The sequence below is a fragment of the Protomyctophum bolini genome (assembly GCF_963924005.1).
Source record: "Protomyctophum bolini genome assembly, chromosome: 18".
NCBI classification, from domain to species: domain Eukaryota; kingdom Metazoa; phylum Chordata; class Actinopteri; order Myctophiformes; family Myctophidae; genus Protomyctophum; species Protomyctophum bolini.
Genome location: NC_137879.1, coordinates 12601034 through 12621320, shown reverse-complemented (window position 1 = coordinate 12621320; position 20287 = coordinate 12601034). Strand labels below are relative to the sequence as shown.

General features: G+C 42.4%; 2 protein-coding genes across 2 annotated transcripts in view; both read right to left on the bottom strand.

Moving 5' to 3' along the window:
- Nucleotides 1-20287, bottom strand: part of LOC308333302 (gap junction gamma-1 protein-like) — a 31391-nt gene that overhangs the window by 6882 nt on the left and 4222 nt on the right. The window contains exons 3-4 of the mRNA XM_080789612.1: nt 1457-1638; nt 518-811 (exon numbers count right to left, since the gene is read on the bottom strand). Coding sequence (XP_080645738.1) covers nt 518-811; nt 1457-1600 — 438 coding nt within the window. The 5' untranslated portion in view covers nt 1601-1638. The remainder of the gene's footprint in view (nt 1-517; nt 812-1456; nt 1639-20287) is intronic.
- On the bottom strand, nt 11997-12467 carry LOC308333225 (small ribosomal subunit protein uS13-like). Its single transcript, XM_080789461.1, has one exon. The coding sequence runs from the start codon at nt 12461-12463 to the stop codon at nt 12005-12007; it is 459 nt and encodes a 152-aa protein (XP_080645587.1). The 5' UTR covers nt 12464-12467; the 3' UTR covers nt 11997-12004.

Here is a 20287-nt window from a genome sequence, read left to right as displayed (position 1 = left end):
GTAAAAGTATTGGAAATTGGAATTGTTCAAATAAAGTGCAAATACCTAATTGTACAGTACTTAAGTAAATGTACTTAGTTACTTTACGCCACTGGTTAGAGGTGTAGTGGTTCAAGTATTATATTATTCACTTCAAAATAAACAAACAAAAATATGAAAAGAAAAAGGAAAAAAGATTAATGGGAAAATCATGGGTTTGATCCTGCCAGTAGTATGCTTGTCTCAACAGATTAAGCCATGCATGTCTAAGTACAAACGGCTTGCTTGTACAGTGAGAAATGAGAACTGAGAAAGGCTCCCTCTCCTGAATCGAACCCTGGTTCCCGTGGAGGCGGCACGTGTCTACCTACTGTAGTTACGTTTTACTCACATTAGTTACTTTTAATTAACCCATTTTGACCTGAGATCAGATTCTAAAAATGTCTTCTACATCCTGACAGTTTTCTGAAAAATCTATGTTTCTATGTCAGTCGTTCTTCGATTTTTCAAAAATAGCAGACCTGCAAGCTCTACTGACCTGGTCCTCCTCGGCCTCCTCTATGGCCCTGTGCTGCTTCCTGGATCCCAGGTAGCGCTGCTTCTTGTCTCTGGCCTGGGACGTTCCGTCCGCCGAGCCGCCGCCACCGCCGCCGTCGCCCAGGCGCTCCTCCGTGCGGGCGATCTTGTTGACGGCGTAGCCCAGGTACATGAGGGAGGGCGTGGCCACCAAGATGATCTGGAACACCCAGAAGCGCACGTGGGAGAGAGGCGCGAACGAGTCGTAGCACACGTTCTCGCAGCCCGGCTGGCCCGAGTTGCACACGAACTTACTCTGTGAAGGAAAGTAAAGTAAAAATGTCATTTATATATACACCACTTGTCACAGAGCGGGCTCACAACGTCCTTTAAAACAGCATAAATAGCAAACAAAAAGCAACAGAGCACAATCGGTAAAATGTATCTCAGAAACAAGCCAGAGACACATGACACACGTGGAGGATAGAATCAAAGGGGCGCATACGTTGGTCTCGACGTACTATGGGCCGATTCATACTCCTGTTTCGGCGCTGTAGTGCCGAAATGATTTCGGCTCGTCAGAAAATTTCAGTAGCACCGAAGAGCCGACTTTAGGACGGTACCCGCCCCCCCGAACCTCAAATGACGTCAAATTGTAGGCTCTACAGCGCCGAACCGACTTTTATTCGGCTCTAAAATAGGAGTATGAATCGACCCTATCAGTCTGACACATGCGTGGCCGGTTCAGACTCACCCGTGGCTCCCGACATGCGTTGCCAGTTAAAACGTGGCCACCAGGTTACTGTTTGGGATAGGGTGTCGGACTAATGCCTGTCGGACTGTTATACATTCAGAAAGACTTTCAGGAAGCTGGAAGGGTATTCCAAAGTCTCTGAGCGGCAGAAGCCTTTTTTTAGTCAGTCCAGGCGGGGAACGAGCCCTGACCAGCAGACGTACGTACCTGCTCGTCGTAGTAGATGGACTCTCCTCCGACGGCGGTCAGCACGATGCGGAACACGATGAGCACGGTGAGCCACAGCTTGCCCACGAAGGTGGAGTGGTTGTGGATCTCCTCCAGCAGCCGCGTCAGGAAGCTCCAACTCATGGTGACGGAGGGTGATTCTCACACCACCACGCCTAGGGCTGTCACCAATACACATTTAAAAGGTGGAGAGAAGGACTGCCGTGATTATTTGTTATTTTTTGTATGTGTCTATGGTGTTAACGTTACTGTAATTGTCACGGTCCGTGACATGTGTTATGTTTTTCTAGTGTTCCTTGTTCCTAGTTTGTGTGTTTTAGTGTGTACTCTTATTTTGTAGTCTTGTTCCTGTGTTTCCTGTCTGCCTTGTTTGATGTCACCTTGACGAAGACCCACAAGGGTCGAAAACGTTGTACCAATAAAAATGTCCTGGGAGCAGAGAAACATCCCTTCCTTTTCATTGAGATTTGGTATACGGGTTAACTGAAATGCTGAATAAAGTGCACACAAACACTTTTTTATACAAGCAGACAATGTCTGTATAATACCGAGTTATTCCTTCATTAAAAAATATTTTTAACCAAACAGAAAAAACAAAAACAGAGTGGTACTGGTACGGTAACTCATTTAAACTCCATTATATAACACTAAGGATTTTACAGGATTTTTCCTCTGGAGCCAGAGAGATGTTATCAACACAATCACAACAGAAATGCAATGGAAATGTCGGTACAGCAAACCGTGAGGTCAGTCTGTGTCATATACCCAATGTGCTTCTAATTTACAACTCTGGGCTATAGCTATGATATTCTTTTATCTAATATTTTCCTATCTAAAAACAGCTGTACGCTTATGGATAGCCTACTGGCAGTGGTGTAAAGTATTTACTTAAAATCTTTAGGTATGCACAATGAGTACTTTTACTTTTGGTACTTTAATTACATTTTGATGGCAATACTTTTGTACTTTTACTCAAGTACATTTTGAATTCCGGACTTTTACTTGTAGCGGAGTATTTCTATATTGCAAAATGAATACTTTTACTTGAGTAAAAGTAATTTTTCCACCACTGCTAAATAGTGGAAAGAGGTCTGGTTTTCAGGTGGTTTCAACTACAGTACACATTCCTCCATTGTCACGATTGAAGGTGAGATGTAAAAAAAAAAAAAACTTTGCAGTTTCCATCAATATGGAATGATATGATATCTAACAGGTGTTTCTAATGTTATTGTTTGAGTGTGGAAAATTCCACTACAAATAAGGAAATTAGGTGAAAGAGAGAGAGGGAGAGGGAGAGAGAGAGAGAGAGAGAATTAACTATCCTCCCAACATCTGTGAGCGTGCTGTCCGGTCGAGCATGTGATGATTTATCTGTGCTCTTTCCTCCAGTCACGCCTTTGTACTATAAACCCAAAAGACCGTTTGTTGTTCAGCAAATAAAATAATATGAGCACCACCTAACACGACCAAATAAAAGAATATGAGCACCTAACATGAGCGGAGAGCAGTTTAACTGTTGTATAGTGTCTAGTGTATACACAGAGCCGCCACGCAAACCCAAACGGCAGCCAAGATACCCCCGGCCGTCTGAGAGTTGCTCTGCACTGCAGTTTGTGCTGACAGTTGAGCTTTGCAGCTTAATGGCTGACTGGAAAAAAACGAAGTGTTTGTAAATGCGTCGAGTTTTGTGTGTGTGTGTGCGAGGCGCGCGTGCGTGTGTGTGTGTGTGCACGTGTGCGTGCGTGCACATGTGTGTGCGCACACACACACATACACACATACACAAATGCCTCCATAACTTAAGTATACATAGTAGAATTTGATAAATAGACAATGTGAGAACCATTTTACTGGTCCTTAGTTTCATCGTTAAAAAAGTTCAGTATACCAACCTGACTTTTTTTTAACTTGTTTACACTATATCCTTGTTTTATTTGCATGCAATGTCTTCTTTTGTTAATGGTACAGCAAGATACCATGCAGGGTTGTGCTCTTTCGGAGCGGGAACTTTGGGGGGCCGGTAACATACGCACTCTTTTGTATGCTATGGTCTTATTGACCTATATGTGATTTGGAAAATACCAATAAAGAAACTTTGAACAAAAAAGTCAGGTTGGGTTTAGGGTTAGCATTAGACATTAGGTTTAGGGTGAAAATAGCCGACCAACAAGCTCATTGTAGATCTGCTATTTAAGGCTTTAGTGTTTCGGTTAATAATGGCACAAAAATGGTAAAAATCTAATTCGTAAAAACTGTCATAAAGTATTGATGTCCTCATAAGTATAGTTACAAACCTGTGTGTATTTCTGTGTGCGTGCGTGTATACATTAATTTGAACAAATAAAAAGGGCCATGAGCTAAATGGGCATGCCTCCTTAATTCATTGTGAAACACATGCTTGCAATTAGCCAGGGCACACTGCCAGCAGAGCCATACATTATTGTTACAGCTGTGTGTGTGGAAAATAGACCACCAAACAACATTTCAGTCAGAAATCATGTATGCAGGTATACAACACAGCCTGTACACACACACACACACACACACACACACACACACACACACACACACACACACGGACCACCCTCAAGGACTCCTTGAGAACCAGTGAACCACTACTCTATGCCATCTTCAAACACAAAGAGATCAACATCTTGCCTTTCCTTTCCTAACCACTTGAATCCTAGCATCCGTCACCAAACAGCAGGTCTACAAGATGTCACAGCATTGAAATATTTAGTGTAGCTCTTGGGAATCCTGTCAGCTAAGTATAGTGTTTTAGAGGCCAAGGATGGGTGTCAGTTGACCTGTCCCAAACACCGCTAGAAAATGATCCCAGACCCAAGAGTTCAACCCTTTTAATCCCTGTCTGAGTGGATTAATCTTCGGTTTTTGTATATTATTTAATGAATCAAACTTTCTTATTCACATAATGTTTGCCGAGATCATTCTATGATCACAGATCGGATATCAAAGTGATCCCAATCCCGTTTCTTGGTTTTGAACTACCCTAAATCCAAATGTAATCCACTCCAATAGGGATTACAAATTTTGAACTCTTGTCAATGGCCTTTCCTCAATTGCCACCATTAGGCTAAAATGTCCACTTGCACACAAGATATCTCAAAATCGAATTTCTAAGAACTAATGGTTTTAATCAATTAATGAAAAAAAAGTATTTTTGGTATCCATGCTTCTTGCTTTCTGTCACGTTGAGAAGACATGCGTTGCCAATTTGTAGATCAACTACTTTCACTACATGTTGGCCTCAGAATAGGTATGGTACTTTAGTTGACTACGGTGTTCAAGTGGTTTGTCTTACGAATCAAACCTTGGCCGAGGGCCCTTCATCAACATTGCAGTTCTCATGAAGGGCGTCCATGGAGTTTTGTGCCCGGACAAAAACACTGAGCTTGTGTTGTGATCCCTTGAGGCCACCTGACCACGCATGTCCAACGACACTTGGAGAAATGTTTCTGACAGGTTTCAGACAGGTTGGCAACTTTCTGCACTGCAGGCCATTCGGGCAGACTGTGACCTTGTGACCTTTCTATTACAGTGGCCAAACATAAATCGCTGTCTGCCTTATAGAATATAGAGCATATAAATCTGGTCTTTTGATAGCCTTCACTGAGTTTACAGTATAGTTATGGACACAATGTTGTTCATGCGGGGGAGGGGGGGGGGGGAAACAGAACCCAGAGAAAAATGCCACAGGCTGCCAGAGACATCATGCCTTTTATGGTCCGAGACATACACTGTAGACAAGCATAAAACTCACTGTTCCACCAAATTCCATATTTAACATTTAACTAATGATGCCTGCCAAGATGTAATCTGGAACGAATTAATAACACGCACGCACTTAACACTAAAGTCATTTGGGAGTTATATTTGTTTGTGACTCACTGTGTTGCAAGCCAGCAGAATCAGTCTTCATTTCTATGCCCACAACATACACAGAGTAGTGTCATCACAATACTGGAATTTCTCATTCCAATACAATACCTTGAAGAAAATGTGCGTGGCATTGTCATACGATGAAATATAAGATAGGGCTGGGCAACATATCATATCATATGGGATTGTGTCCATAATAACATTCTTCTCCATGTTCCCCCAGTAACAGCCTGCCTTGGCACACCAACCCTTGTTCTATCCCACCATCCAAGAAAGCTGTGATTCCATCCATTGTTTATAGCAGCCCTCCATCTTCAGACATTTCATCCCACTAACAACCTCAATTAGAATGATTAGAATGTGATTTCAACTTTACAGAAAGTACTCCCCCAGATTGAAAATAAGAGAAATGTGCAAGTTATCGGATAAAAGATTAGCTGCAAATATGCCACTGGCCGAACCAGGTTCTGCACTACCTCCCAAGTAGCCTGGGAGGCATACCATTTTCAGGTTTCGGTGTATCCGACAAGTATGAATGCGACAAGTTTCTTCAAGTACTTCTTGGAATAATTCGTTTGGTATATCCATCTTTTATTCCAACTCGTACCAACTGGCCTAGATGAAAACTAAACAGAGGGGACCTAAACAAAGTGACGCCGAAAAACCAGAACTCAACTACTGCTACTTAGACAGCAGAGATATTCACTTTGAACTTAGTTCAGGCAATACCTCTTGTTAGTTCAATGAGGCTTCACACACTGGATATACAGTAGCTCCCAAACTAATGTATTCAAAGGGCAACACTTTGACCGTTTAGGTCTTCACCATGTCCAGGATAATGGTTTTTGACAGACCCCTCAGAAGAGCACACGATGCCTGAGCAGGCGCTGAGTAGGCTATGCTCTTCTGAGGGGTGGAGACTGTGGAGACAGGAGGGTTTGATTTGTTCCTGTGATTGGTCTTATCTATGGGCTAGCCTGCTTAATTTGGCTCACAGGCGCAATTGCTTTGTCATTAGTCAATGACTTTGGTATTGAACTTGTTTCTGTCTGTCAAAAACAGTTTGACTGATGAAGCGTTGACCTTTTGTTTGGATGTGTTGGGGAGCTAAAATACAGAGTGCGGATATTCAAACTTTTCTAATACCTGTTCCTACCGGGTCTACATTTCTCAAAGGGAGACGTCCTCCAACCGCCGCAAGTTGTGGTAGTTTTACAGGTGTCGTATTAAGATAGTAAAGATACTGTAAAATACATTTCCGAATTGCAGTTTTAAGACCAGTTGGTGGGTCGGGTAATTGGGTATGGTAGATTAAAAACAAAACCAAAGCTTTGAGAGTCTAACAAAGAGTAAGAGATCTATGTTGTTGTTGATCTATCAGAATATGCACGCGAGTTGAGGCAGTCAGTCAATCAGGAGGTGGGGGGGGGGAGCAGCGGCTGGGAGGAAAGACATTAGATTTGAATGAATTGATTCTGACATGATATATTGGCCTCCATCTGTGGCGAGCTCCGATGCAAAGTCAATCTCGTCGTGCTAATCAGAACGAGGCGGGTCACCCAGGCATCAGCAAAATATGAGGCGAGGGGGCGAAGTTAAACTCCACTGTACACACGTACAGTAATTCAACAGACAGTTTGGTCTACGCAGGGATAACTGAGAAGTGGAGAGATTTTTTTTAATTTTGCCTAGCTACTGTTAGCATTACCTCTGTTCTGCGTAATTTGCAACTGGTTTAGTGCACTTTATGTGCACTAAACCAGTTGCATTATTAAGGGGATTCCCTGGAAAAATAGTTGTTTACTATCACTGTAGTCAAATTAGTTAATTAATTAGATAATTACTTCAAAGTTACTATTATAACAATATGTTTCAGGATCCCTGTACTGATTTATTCATCATATACCATTTTGATTTACACAATTGAATATCATTTAAACAAAAAAAAAGGTTTTTAGTTTAACACAAAATAATCTGACCCTTATGGGTCTGTAACTCTGAGATGCTACAAATGCTAAAGGGTCCATTTGGTCCATTTGTACACTCAGAGTTAAATTAACATTGACTTTACAATATAACTTGGGGTCTCAGAGAGAAATGCCATTAAATGGGCGTCCGTAGACTAATGCATGTCAAACTGGGGGTCCTTGAAATTAAAGTGCCGTAGAAATCTTCTCTTATGAGGGTCCCTGGCATAATGTTTTCAAATGGGGGTCCGCGGACTAATACGTGTCAATTTGGGGGTCCTTGACATTGAGAACCTCTGCCTTAGGGGCCTAGGCTATAACCAAGTCTCCTTGTCAGTGACTCCTCTCTCCTCATCGTCCAAGGAAGGAGAAGAGATTTGTGCACACCCGACAGCACTGTGCCCGTTGGCCACTTATGACCGACCCCCATAACACATGTAATCACAATCACCATCATTAATGAGCGCTCAGGACCGACAGGGATGTCACAGACACAGACAAGGCCTTCCCTGTTCCCTCATGTACAACAGTACAGTGTACACTCTGTTTTACAGAGAGAAGACAAGAGTCAGCAAGATGGTGTCCTTGAGTTAAACAGGCATACAGTACACACACACACACACACACACACACACACACACACACACACACACACACACACACACACACACACACACACACACACACACACACACACACACGTGTCATAAAAGTGATTGCACTGCCAATGCCTCATACAATAAAACTCTGAATTAAATTAAAGGTGGTGTAAGGTGATAGAAGTTATTACATTTTAACCCATTTTGAACTGAGAACGGATTCTACAAATGTCTTCTAAAAACCTATGTTTCTATGTCAGGGGTGGTCAACCATTTTCATGTCAAGGACCCCCAGAATTATCTGTATTTTGAAATAATTCACAACAAAATGTTGGAAACAAAAAAGAAACAAAGGGGACCCATAGAAATGTGTCCGCGACACACAAATATGTCCCAACCCTCTGTTTGGGAAACTTGAATAGACATGAAATACATTTTCAGGTCAGCCGGGGACCAATGCCATCCTGTCAGGACAGAGAACACCCCCACAAAGATAATGTAATGGTGTTCCAGGTCCAATTTTGTTGGACCTGGAATACTTTGTTTCATCACTTCCAATTTAACTTGTCTATCCCGTGTCCTGTGGGAGGTTTGGCACCAGGGGTGTCATAGGGCAGTGGTTCCCAACTTTTTCACGTCAAGGACCCCCAAAATGACACTCATTAGCCTACGGACCCCCATTTGAAAATATATGCCAAGGACCCCCATAAGAGAAGATTTGTATGGCTCTAGCAGTGATTTTCAGTCATTTTCATTTCAAGGGCCTCTGTTTGACCTGAATTAGGCTACGGTTCCCCATTTAATGGCATTTCTATCTCTGGGACCCCAATATATATGGTAAAATCTATGTAAATTTAACTCTGAGAGTGTACAAATTGAACCAAATGGACTGTTCCACTCTCTGAGTTACAGACCCGTAATGGTCCAGTTGGTTCCAAGCTGGGGACCCCTAGGGAGTCCTCTGTGGGAGTCCCAGGGGTCCCTGGACCCCACTTTGGGAACTACTGTCATAGGGTATCTGAAGGTGGGGGGTGAGCGTGCATTAGTGTGCACTCACGCATTATTTTTGTTTTGCCATCTTTTTGACCTAATTTGAACCAGAGTAATCTAGTAAGAGAGTGGCGACACTAGCATTGACTCCCATTGTAACAATGGAATGCGAAAGTGCTCATTCTATCTCAATGGGTGTAGTTGCAATGTTTGGAACTATAGCCCATAGGCGCCCGCTTTGCAACGAGATCAAAGCGTGTCGCCACTCTCTTACTAGATTACTCTGATTTGAACATAATCAACATATAGGGGAAACCGAGTTGGCCAATCACAGCAAGGCTTTTCTAACTGCGGTGGGATCATAACGCATCGCAGACAATCAGCCAGTCAAAGTGGGGGGGATGACATCACAGATCTGTGAGAGTTGGGGTGTCGCATCGTACTCGTCCATATGTGGGTGTGATGCCCATGGTTGGGCCACAGCCAGAGGTTATTTGGGTGTCCTTGGCTTGGAGGAGTTTGGGAACGACTGCTCTATCCTCTTTGGAAACGAGCACTTGAGTATACTGTAAATTAAGGCCAGAGGTGGAAAGTACATGTACTCAAGCACTGTACTTTACTACAATACTGAGGTATTTGAGTATTTCCGAAACTTTTACTTCTACTCCACTACATCCCAGAGGCAAACTCTTACTCCACTACAATAATTTGAAAACTTTAGTTACTAGTTAGTTAGTTATTTGGAGATTTTAGAAAACACACATTTAACCATTTCAGCCCTATACACATTTCGGCCATTTGAAAATAGCAGATCTGCAAGCTCACAATGCGTAATGCGAGCTTGTAAATATGCTATTTTCAAAAGACTTTATACACATGTTGAACTTGTGAAATGGAACATTCTGCAATATGAGTACTTTTAATTATAGTACATTTAGATGCCAATACTTTTGTAGTTTTACTTGAGTACATTTTTTATCTGGGACTTCTACATTACAGTATACTTTTACTTAAGTAAAACCTTTGAGTACTTTTTCCACCACTGAGTAAGGCAATAAACCCCCCCCAACTGTTCCAGAGCAACTGCTCATATCATGCATCTGCTCACACGAGCAGATGTTACAGTCTACCATTCATTGTCAATGTAAGCCAGCGACATGGAGATGCAAAGATGCATCCGACGTTTAGCTGCCTACAAAAGATACTAAGCTAAAGCTACAAATAAGATGAACTCGCTTCAGCTTCAGATACAAAGATTCAAAGCGACAAATAATTATGCTGAGAATCTTTGCATCTGCCCGTGTGCACACAGCATAACATTTGAGGTTACAAATGAATAGTAATAATAAGAAATACCAGAGGAACATTATGTGGGGGAGATAATGAGGAAAAGGATGGCAAGCTCAGATGAATTAAGAGAACGGAAGGAGTGAGGATGGCTGGCTGACTCAGCATGTGTGGCCACTGATACACAAAAGGCTTGTGTCATATCTGTCTCACACACACGTGTTTAGGCACACACACACACTTTATCAACAAAATGAAGCTGTCACACATTCCTCGACTGTACTTTGACAGAGCTTGGCATTCACGTGAGAGGAGAGCGTACGTACCACCAGCCAGATGCAGCCTAACTGAAAACACACGCGTCCCAAATTAAGCTCACTGTGGAATCTGCCCGAGAGAAGATAGTGATACTGTATAACAATGAACAGTCTCTCCTGCACGCACAGGTCTCACACAACATTTATTCCTTTCTACAATAATCCAGTTCAGCCTTGTTTCTTTTAGCAGCGGTGCCCCGCGGGTCTTGTTTATACACGCTGCTTGGCTCTGGCGCACAAAAGGCTTGAGTAATGATAACTGTGGAATTCTTTACCATAATTGCTATTGTTAGTCAATGTCTTCTTGTGTTGAACATTGCATGAGAGCTCCTTGCCGTTAGGGCGAGTGCCCACTCACATCATGACAATACATACTTCTTTATCAGAAGACGGGAAGAGACGCTTCCTTTGGCCGTAAAAGGAGATAAAATACTAGAGACCTGAATAGCCTCTTTCATTGCCAATAACGATTCTGAGTAATGCCCTGCAGAATACCAGTCCAATTAGGGGTGGGCGATATGGACAAATACCACAATATTTCTCCAAGCTTTATCTATGAATTATCTACTATATACACACGACATGTTCGAAGTATAATTTAAGGTATCTGAAAAGGCATTTTGTGAAGACATTGTATATTGTCTCTACGATATTTATCACCATATCGCCAGTTCAATGTGATACTTTTTATTTTTTTAATACAAAATTAGAGTAGTCATGGTGACAACTTAAATATGTACGAGCTGCGTTCGCTTCCCGCGTCTTACTGGTATAAACATATGTGATCAGTGTTTTGATTAGCGGGAGTTTGACTTAATGTTTTATTAGCTGCCGATCAGGCCTACTTCATCTCATTATGGGCCATAATGCCAATAAAAACGGTGCAGGCGTGCACACGCGTAAATGTGGGGATTTTGGCTGTTTCTTTAAACAGTTTTTAAACTGTCGATTAACGCTAATTTGTCATAGGCAAGTAGGCGCTGGCCTACAAGTTAGAAATGCATGCCCCACCCAGTTATTTGTATACGTGTCCTTTTATGCCCATATATGGGGTTCTTTATTTACCGGTAGTCTAATATGCAGATGTCAGAACATATTTGTGATGTCAGAACAAGCCAGCTCCATATACGGAGCCTGTTCAGAGCCAAGGGGAGAGGCCTTTTGTGGCGATTCTGGACAACAGTGGGTCTGACCGACTCGACACCGGGCACTGCACTTCCTGTGGGGGTGTGGAACGCGCGTGTCGTATTCGAAGTCGGTGGGGTGAACGGTTCTCGAGTTACGTGGATTACAGACGTACACACGTACGTACACATAGACTTGGTGCATTTATAGATAAGACTAGAGTGGTGCCCATTTGGCACTGCCACAGGCCTACTTTGAACGATGCAAGTTGGAAATGCATGCCCCACCCAGTTTTTTTGTCTTTTTTTGTGGACTGTGATGATTTATTGACAAGGAGAGGTTTTACTTCTTCTTGGACACACCGACTGTGCGACCACGGCGGCCGGTTGTCTTGGTATGCTGACCGCGCACGCGCAGACCCCAGAAGTGCCTGAGGCCACGGTGAGCTCTGATCTTCTTCAGCCTCTCCAGATCTTCTCTCAGCTTGTTGTCCAGACCGTTGGCAAGGACCTGGCTGTATTTGCCGTCCTTAACGTCCTTCTGCCTGTTGAGGAACCAGTCTGGGATTTTGTACTGACGAGGATTCTGCATGATGGTCACCACCCTCTCAACCTCCTCCTCCGTCAACTCTCCTGCCCTCTTGGTGAGGTCGACGTCGGCCTTTCTCAGGACAACGTGGGCGTAACGTCTGCCAACACCCTTAATGGCAGTGATGGCGAAGGCAATCTTCCTCCTACCGTCGATGTTCGTGTTCAAGACACGAAGAATGTGCTGGAACTTCTCTGGGATGACTAGAGACATCTTGGGAGCATGCAGGTTATGTGCGAAAAGAAGGCCTCACCCAGTTATTATATTATTTGTGTCACTTTTATGTCCTTTTATGTCAGGCATACCCAAATGTGGAGTCTAAGCATATGTCAGAACAGTCAAGCTCCATATATGGAGCTTTATGGGCGATCAGGTGTGATTATTGGTTAATATGGGCCCATATTATCTATGGAGTTATTTGTCAAGCATGCCCAAATATGGAGTCTATGCAGATCAGAATGATGTTTATTGTTTATATTGTTTATCACGCCTATACTGTATCTCCATATATGGAGATATATAGGCGTGATGCAGGTCCAGAGCCCGGGCAGAGGCTTTTGTGCTGGTTCTGGACAACTGGCTACTGACGGACTCACCGACGGACTCAACACCGGGCACTGCACTCCCTGTGGGGGAGTGGAACGCGTGTGTTGAATTTGAAGTTGGTGGGGCGAATGGTTCTCGAGTTATGTGGATTAGAGACTTGGTGCATGTATAGATATATCGCGTCGGGAACTTGGGGCACCCAGCTTGGAACTGGGACAATCCTAGCTTTGGTGCATAGAGTTAGGAGTATGGTTAGGAGGAGGATGTCTCATGGTAATTTCAACTTCCTACGCACGCATGAAAAGCGCTGTCGACTTGTGTCGAGTCGCGTTGACTGCTACAAAAATAAAAATAACACTTTCGCTAAACTCACCAACATACAAAGACGGTTTTGTGGAGTTGACTTTCCCTAATGGACGCACACTGAGCCCCCCACCACACTTATAACATTTCAAGGAAGAAAAGATTTTAGTTACTCCACTGTGCCCTCTACAGTTCTTCATTTCAGGTGAAATGTTTTCTGGACAAAAGGTGTATCTTAGACGTGTGGTGTGGGGGCTTAGAGTGCGTCCACTAAGGAAAGTAGGCAAAACTGTCTTTGAAAGTATTATTTTTTATTTTTGCGGCAGTCGAAAGGCAGTGCAGCCTTTCATGCGTGTGCAGGAAGTTGAAATCACCATAGCGTTAAGGAGACGTCATCCTAACGCTATGGACCAGAGCCAGCACAATCATAGTCAAACCAGGACGTTCGGTCACCGCAGGTCTCCCTCATTATTATTTTTTTTGTATGATTTTGTAACCCATTTTTCACCCCTGTGTCAATTATCTAATGTGATCCTGGGCTCTACCCTCCGCCAGCTTAGTCCCCATATATGGGGGACATGGGGAGAGCAACGGACTTGAACTCATGCTTCCTTCATGCCTGAGTGTCCAAGGTCTCCCTCATTTAATTAATTTGGCCTGAACATTGTCTCATTAGCTCACACACACCCTCAAAAAAGGGCCCATATGGCCAGGTTGTGTAATGTGCCATGTGCTCAGGGTGCAGACTGATGCCTCTAGTCTAGCTGCTAACACTGTGCATGAATGATTGTGCGTGTCTAGCTGCAACTTAGAGGATATCCTTTAAGTTAAAATTCGCTTCATTGGACAGCCCCATTCATGAGACAGAATAGACCCAATGATAAAATGACCAATATTGCTTATTGCACCTCTTGCAGACAGCTCGGGTTCGTGTTGGGAACCGCTTGTCTTAAATCTTACGCACCACCATTTTCAAAATTGAACATAATATGCAGGACATTGCTTGATTTAAAACGAGCACTCCCCAACTCGAGCATTTAGAAAGAATCATGGCCACACAGTTTATTACACCTGACGAAGGCCTCATATAGTAAGTAAAAAAGTTGTGAGTTATTGTCTGCCTCTAATAAAATAAAGTTTTGGAGCATATCCTGACGGTGTGTGGATATTTTTCTCTACTACAAGTGCACAGAGTTTATTGGCAGAAAATTGCTTGCATGTTTCCACAAATTCTAGATAGAGACAAAGAAGATATATAGCCCAAGCCGTCTGTACAGGTGCAATATTGGCGATCGTATCGTTGTTTAAAACAGTCTGATGAGTCTGTTGAGGTGTCCTTGAGCAAGACTCTGAACCCCTAATTGCTCCCGATGTGCAGGTTGGTGCCTTGCATGGTTCATTGGTTCATGGACGAATGGAATGCACAATCTACGTAAAGTGCTTTGGATAAAAGCGTGATAAAAATGCATTTACCATTTATGCACCATTTATGAGACTATTCTGATTGATGAATCGGGTCGTTGGCAATGGGGGGAATTGAAACTCAGAGGCAGGATAGCCCAAGTTGCTTGAGTCTGCGACGTGTGGAAGTGGTGCTTCACTATTGCCCAAAATGACAACAAGAAGGCAAAGACAGAGTGTCTGCCTTGTAATTCAGCATGTATCGCCTCACACGCAATGTCTCTCTCACCTCAAAAACATTCCTCAAAAACTCTCCTTACGCTCCTGCACAATAATAATTAGCCCAGATTTTCATTCAACTTCTTTTAAACCACAGATGCCAGCACAACATCCTCCATTAACTGTCTGACTTAATGCCCGCTAACCTCACAGCCTCACAGAACCTGTGTTAATAGGCCACACACTACACGACAGTTCAACACCACCTGCACCTAATTAAGCTATACCCCATGTTTTTGTTGTTGTTTTTTGCCCTTCATATAAGTGTTAAATAGCTCTATATTTATAGCCTACTCATTGCTATAGTGTTTGTTCAGGAGCCAGCTGTCTCTCCAGCTCTTTAGTAAATTAAAATAGCTTAACCTCAACACAAAACTTGCTGTATAAATATTACTTGCGCCAACTTTAAAAATCAAAAATTGTATAAAATGTATACGTTTAATAATTGACTAAATTCTGATTAACCACTAAGCCCGCTTTAATTATACTTTGTCATACAACAGGTGGCATGGGAAGAATAGTGAAAACGGCTGATCTCCAAGCTCAGAACAGAGCTTAGCCCTTCTATTTTCACTATTTTTTGTAAATGTAAATCGATAAATGTGATCAATTGTGCCGCGGCGCGAACTGTCTTTCTGTCACTGGCAGACACTCTGCATTCACACTTTATCACATGAAATGATCCCGTTCAATCGGGTGGGAAAAGGAACGGCAGTCACTCTATGTTAATAGTATTTGTTGTAGATAACAAAAACACAATTTGAAATGTGCACCCTATGGCAAGAAAAATGCTGTTTGCACCATTAATCCAGTTGCACCAAACTTTAAACCTAGTTTTCACTAATCAGGTTTAGTTTTAAACCATCCTTTTAATCTTGGTTTAAAATTTCACAGTAAACCTGGATCAATGTCAATCCTGTTGCACCACTACTTTAAACTTTGATTTAAGTAGGATTCATTCTAAACCAGCAGGAGAGGTGGTTTAAATGTATACATGCCAGCATAAATCAGATGGCTTCATGAAAACGAAAGAGCACCTAGGGTTTGACTGGATTGCTGAATTCCTCCAAAATGCTTTATTGCACTTCCCCTCCTTGTGGAGAGGGGGGAGGCTGTGTGGAGGTGCGACGTGTAGTCAAGGAAGGAAGTGAGACCACATTTTCATGAAAACCTTTGGTCATGAACATGGCGTCAAAACTAAAATATCTAAAAAGACATATTACACACATCAAAACCCCAGGAAAGGGTTTGTGTCCTAAACATCATTAAAATAAGATCTGGTTGCAAAAGGGGTGAAGTGGCCCTTACAACACCCAGAACAGACAGACCCTCATAATTAAGCCTGTGGCCTGAGGACACCACAGTGTGTGTATGTGTGGCAGAGAGAGAGAGCCTTTCCTCATTTACTTTCCAACAGTAAAAGCTAAAGAACACCTCAACCGCAACGTGTCTATTCTGGCCATCCAGTGATTCTCAACCTGTGGGTCTGGATCTCCAGGGGAGTCTCCATGTGATTTTGGGGTGGTCCCCAGATGACAGTGAAGACTTTTAAGACAGTTTTAATACCTAAAGAAAGGCCATTACTATACTGCATCAAAAGTAATCAACCATACTATAGAAACTGGTCTGTGGAATCGATTCAAACTAAATGTAATGCCTCAACTACTACAAGTGCTTGTCGGTCACATGCCTGAAAAGGTTGAAGAGAACCGTGGAAAAACAAATTTAGGCCGAAGAGATTTGGTGTAGACTGTAGAGGGTAAAAAGAAGCGGGTCAACGGAATTTGCAAAGAACCTTTGTTCTTAAATTGTTAAATTATGATATTATGAAACGTAAATATCAATCATACTATCAGTCTACATTTCCAAAAAAAGGAAATGCATGAATTTAATGTCCAGAAGCAGGGATAAAACAATATAAATGACCAGAGGGGTTCTTGCTTAATGTAAGTCGCTCTGGATTAAGAGCGTCTGCTAAATGCCTAAATTGTAGAGGGGGGTATATCAAAAGAAGAGGCATGGACCCCCAGAAACGTCTCCAACACGTCCAGACCGGCTGCCTCCAGCTTCCCACAGTGCCAGTAAAAAGAAATATTTGTGGTTTTTGGAAGTTAAAACAACACCCTTCTTTAGACATGCAGGTCTAAAGAGGTCTCACGCTGTGAGGGGAGAAGGCTTGTGGTTTTCTACAAGTGCGCAAAATGAGCTCCTTGAAATGAACGCTCCCAAAGACGGATTGAGGGCCTTGAACACAGGTTTTGTATGCATCTTTAGGCATTTTGCCTTTTTTTTAAACAGCCAATTTCCTGCCTCTCCCCTTGATTTACTGTGGCGTGGCGCCTGAGAGCTGAGACACGTCACGTTTGTTCGTCCCCAAAAGGTTTGTACCGTCCGTCCAAATCCGCTCAATATAAGAGACATTCGAGTCTCAAACCGGAGACTTCGCCGGTCATCAAAACTCTCCATGAATGGCTTGATGGGGTGTGTAAGTTGATAGAAAAATAAGTTCATTTCTGGGGTGAACAACTCCTTTAATGACAGAATGTTTTTGGTACGAGCAGCTTTCCCCGTTTCAGCTTTATATCGAGAAAAATGTCTAGCTACAGTTTGTCTAGGTACTGTATAGATACAGTTTAATCATTCTGAGGATATACATATGCCTTATAAGATAAAACCAACGAACTGCAGACAAAGTACATTTATATCTTGTTTCATGCTTCTTTTTTTGGAAGTTTAACGTGTTCTTCAGTAAAGTACAGTGTCGGCAAGGCCACCTCTACAACCAACTGGTGGAACAAGGTAGCTAGGCACCGTCTTAACTGATGTACAATTTAGAATAAACACTTTTGTGGGGTCTAGCGATTGCAGTTGTCACTGTGAGAATAAACTGTATCCATCGCGTGTCTCTCTGAGCACATTTACAACGGTTATGTTCAGCAGAGGAGAAGCTAAGTAGTACAGTAGCTATACGTATTATGCAGTGTTGCTGTCAGTGGTGGGAAAAAGTTCTCAAATGTTATTACTTAAGTAAAAAGTATCAATACTGCAATATAGAAATACTCCCATTACAAGAACGTATTGGAAATTGGAAATACTCAAGTAAAGTACAAATACGTCAAAATTGTACCTCAAAAGTACAGGTCTGGTCACCACCAGTCCTTGAATTGATGTAACATGTAAGCCTATCACGTAACAAAAACTACCTTCTCTTTAGTGTAGTCCAACGGCAAAAACACACTCTGCAGGGGTAATCCTTATGGGGAATGATATTACATAATGTAGGAGGGAGGGGAAAAAAAGGTTTCTACGTAGCATTTTTCTATAAATCCTACAAAATAACCACTACCTCTTGATGATTGAATGCTTAAGCCTCCTATATAACTGCAGTTATTTGGCTCTTAATAACCCGAGTGTCCCTCTGACTCAGGACCTAACCAGAGACTCTCTCCTCGTATCGATTCATTCCTGGCAACCTAACAGCAGGACAGGAGAAACTGCAGTACATGCTGCCGGGGATATAGTGCTGCATATGAGGTTCTTTGATTGTAAGAAATTGTGCCCCGGCAGTAACTCATTCCTGGCCTGTGCTGGGGAACACTTAGCGCCACTACAGAAAAATATAACACAGGGCATAAAGCCTGGATCTAAAAAACCCAGGCTAAAGTAGTGTTCACGTATTCTGGTTCAGTAAAGACTATCCATGTCAGTCTAAATAAATTCACTGCCGTTTACATGACATCTGACTGATAGTTAGGTAACTGCCTCCCGGTTGTTTAGAAAGGCTGGAGCGACAGCGGGTTTGGATAAGAGAAAGCAAGATGCCAATTCAGATTTCCTGTGTTATAGTTATGGGTGCATGAAGTTAAAATAGTACGCTTGAGTTTGCGGAAGTGCTGAGGGATGAATCCAGTAAAAGTGAGTCAAAATTGGCACAGAGTTGACAAATCAAAAGTGCCTAGGCCCAGCATGGTCAAGACCCAATATTGGCTACAGTACATTACAGCTGTCTATTGTCAGATTCAAATGCAAATCTATTAAAATTAACATTTGAATGAATCCTAATCAGTGTTTTGGTTAATAAATTCCATTCCAAAACATGTTCTCGATTATGTCATCTCATAGGGTCAGGATATCAGCATTTCATGCTGTATTTGGAAACCAAGAGCAGGGAGACATGATGTGACTGAGACAGATTCCAACTCTGGTCCTCACCACTCAGGGAGCATGCAGAGTTGTATATGGTCAAACAGGCCGTCTAACCAGGCACCACTCAAATCTTCTATTATCCAGTCAAATCTCAGGATATTTTGCTTATAAGACAAGCAATAGGCAAGTCAGGGTTTTCCTATTGAAAGCAGGATTTAGGATTCAAGCATATAACGTTGAATCAGAATCAAATTTTTGGGTCTAGATTTGATCAGATGACCCTAAAATGAACAAGAAAAAGTGCCCCTCGGGGCACAGGTCTACACCATGAGGATAGGATCGTTTTTTGAAAAGAAAAAGGTCAATCAGGATGGAATATGAGAAATCAAACAGACCCGTCTTGATCACATGACTATAGAGATCATGTGTCCAGATTAGTGTGAGATTTGGATAAGATCTGAAGGAGAAATATAAAAATAAATGTTTTACATAAGTCGAGTTAAATACTCTCAGCCTAGTACAGAGCCCTGGTGGAACCCGGCCAAATAATTATACAGGGTTTAAATATTCTTGTTTTGAATTGGATCTGAGACTGAGAGGTTAAATGAAATCTCATCAAATGGTGGTTCGTAGCTCAAATGCTGAATACATAATGGGCCTTTATTTGAAAAGGGTTGAAAACCACTGGTTTAAGTGGTTAAATAAATAAGGCCTAATGTTGGAGCTTAGCCCATTACAGACACAGCAGCCTGAGGATATTTTGGGGTTTCTTTGTGAGACAATCCAGTGAAAATCATGGTCAAACCACATGCAGCGTAAACATGTGGTGTGTGTCTGTCTGTATACCACTTGATTTAAAGACAAGGTTTTAAAGTCTGGAGTAGTCGAAAACATCCAATTATTTTGTGCATAGGCAGTAGTGATGCGCGGACCCAGGCGGACGGCTCAAGGTTTTTTGAGCCGTCCCAAAAGAGGAGAAAAAAAAGCATTCCGATACCTTCTCTCCTGTGTCTACTGTCTACTCCTGCTGAAACCATCAGCTTGTGTTTCTGTTGTTCATCAATGTGTTGCTTATGAAAGGGCACTTTAGCTCCTGCCTTTTTGACCAATGGAGAAAAGTGCCCTCCGTTCTTAGGCTCTGAACCTGACCGTCATCAGCGCAATGAGCACATCTGTACCCAATCTTTCTTAATTGAGCGCGTTGCTGTGCAGGCATGCACAGTGCGCTGCACACACAGAATTATAGCAGATCTACAAGCTCACAACGCGTCACAAAGTACAACTTTGAGGTATTTGTATACTTTACTTGAGTATTTTCAATACTTTTACTTGGATCCAAAATGTTTACTTTTACTCCTTGTA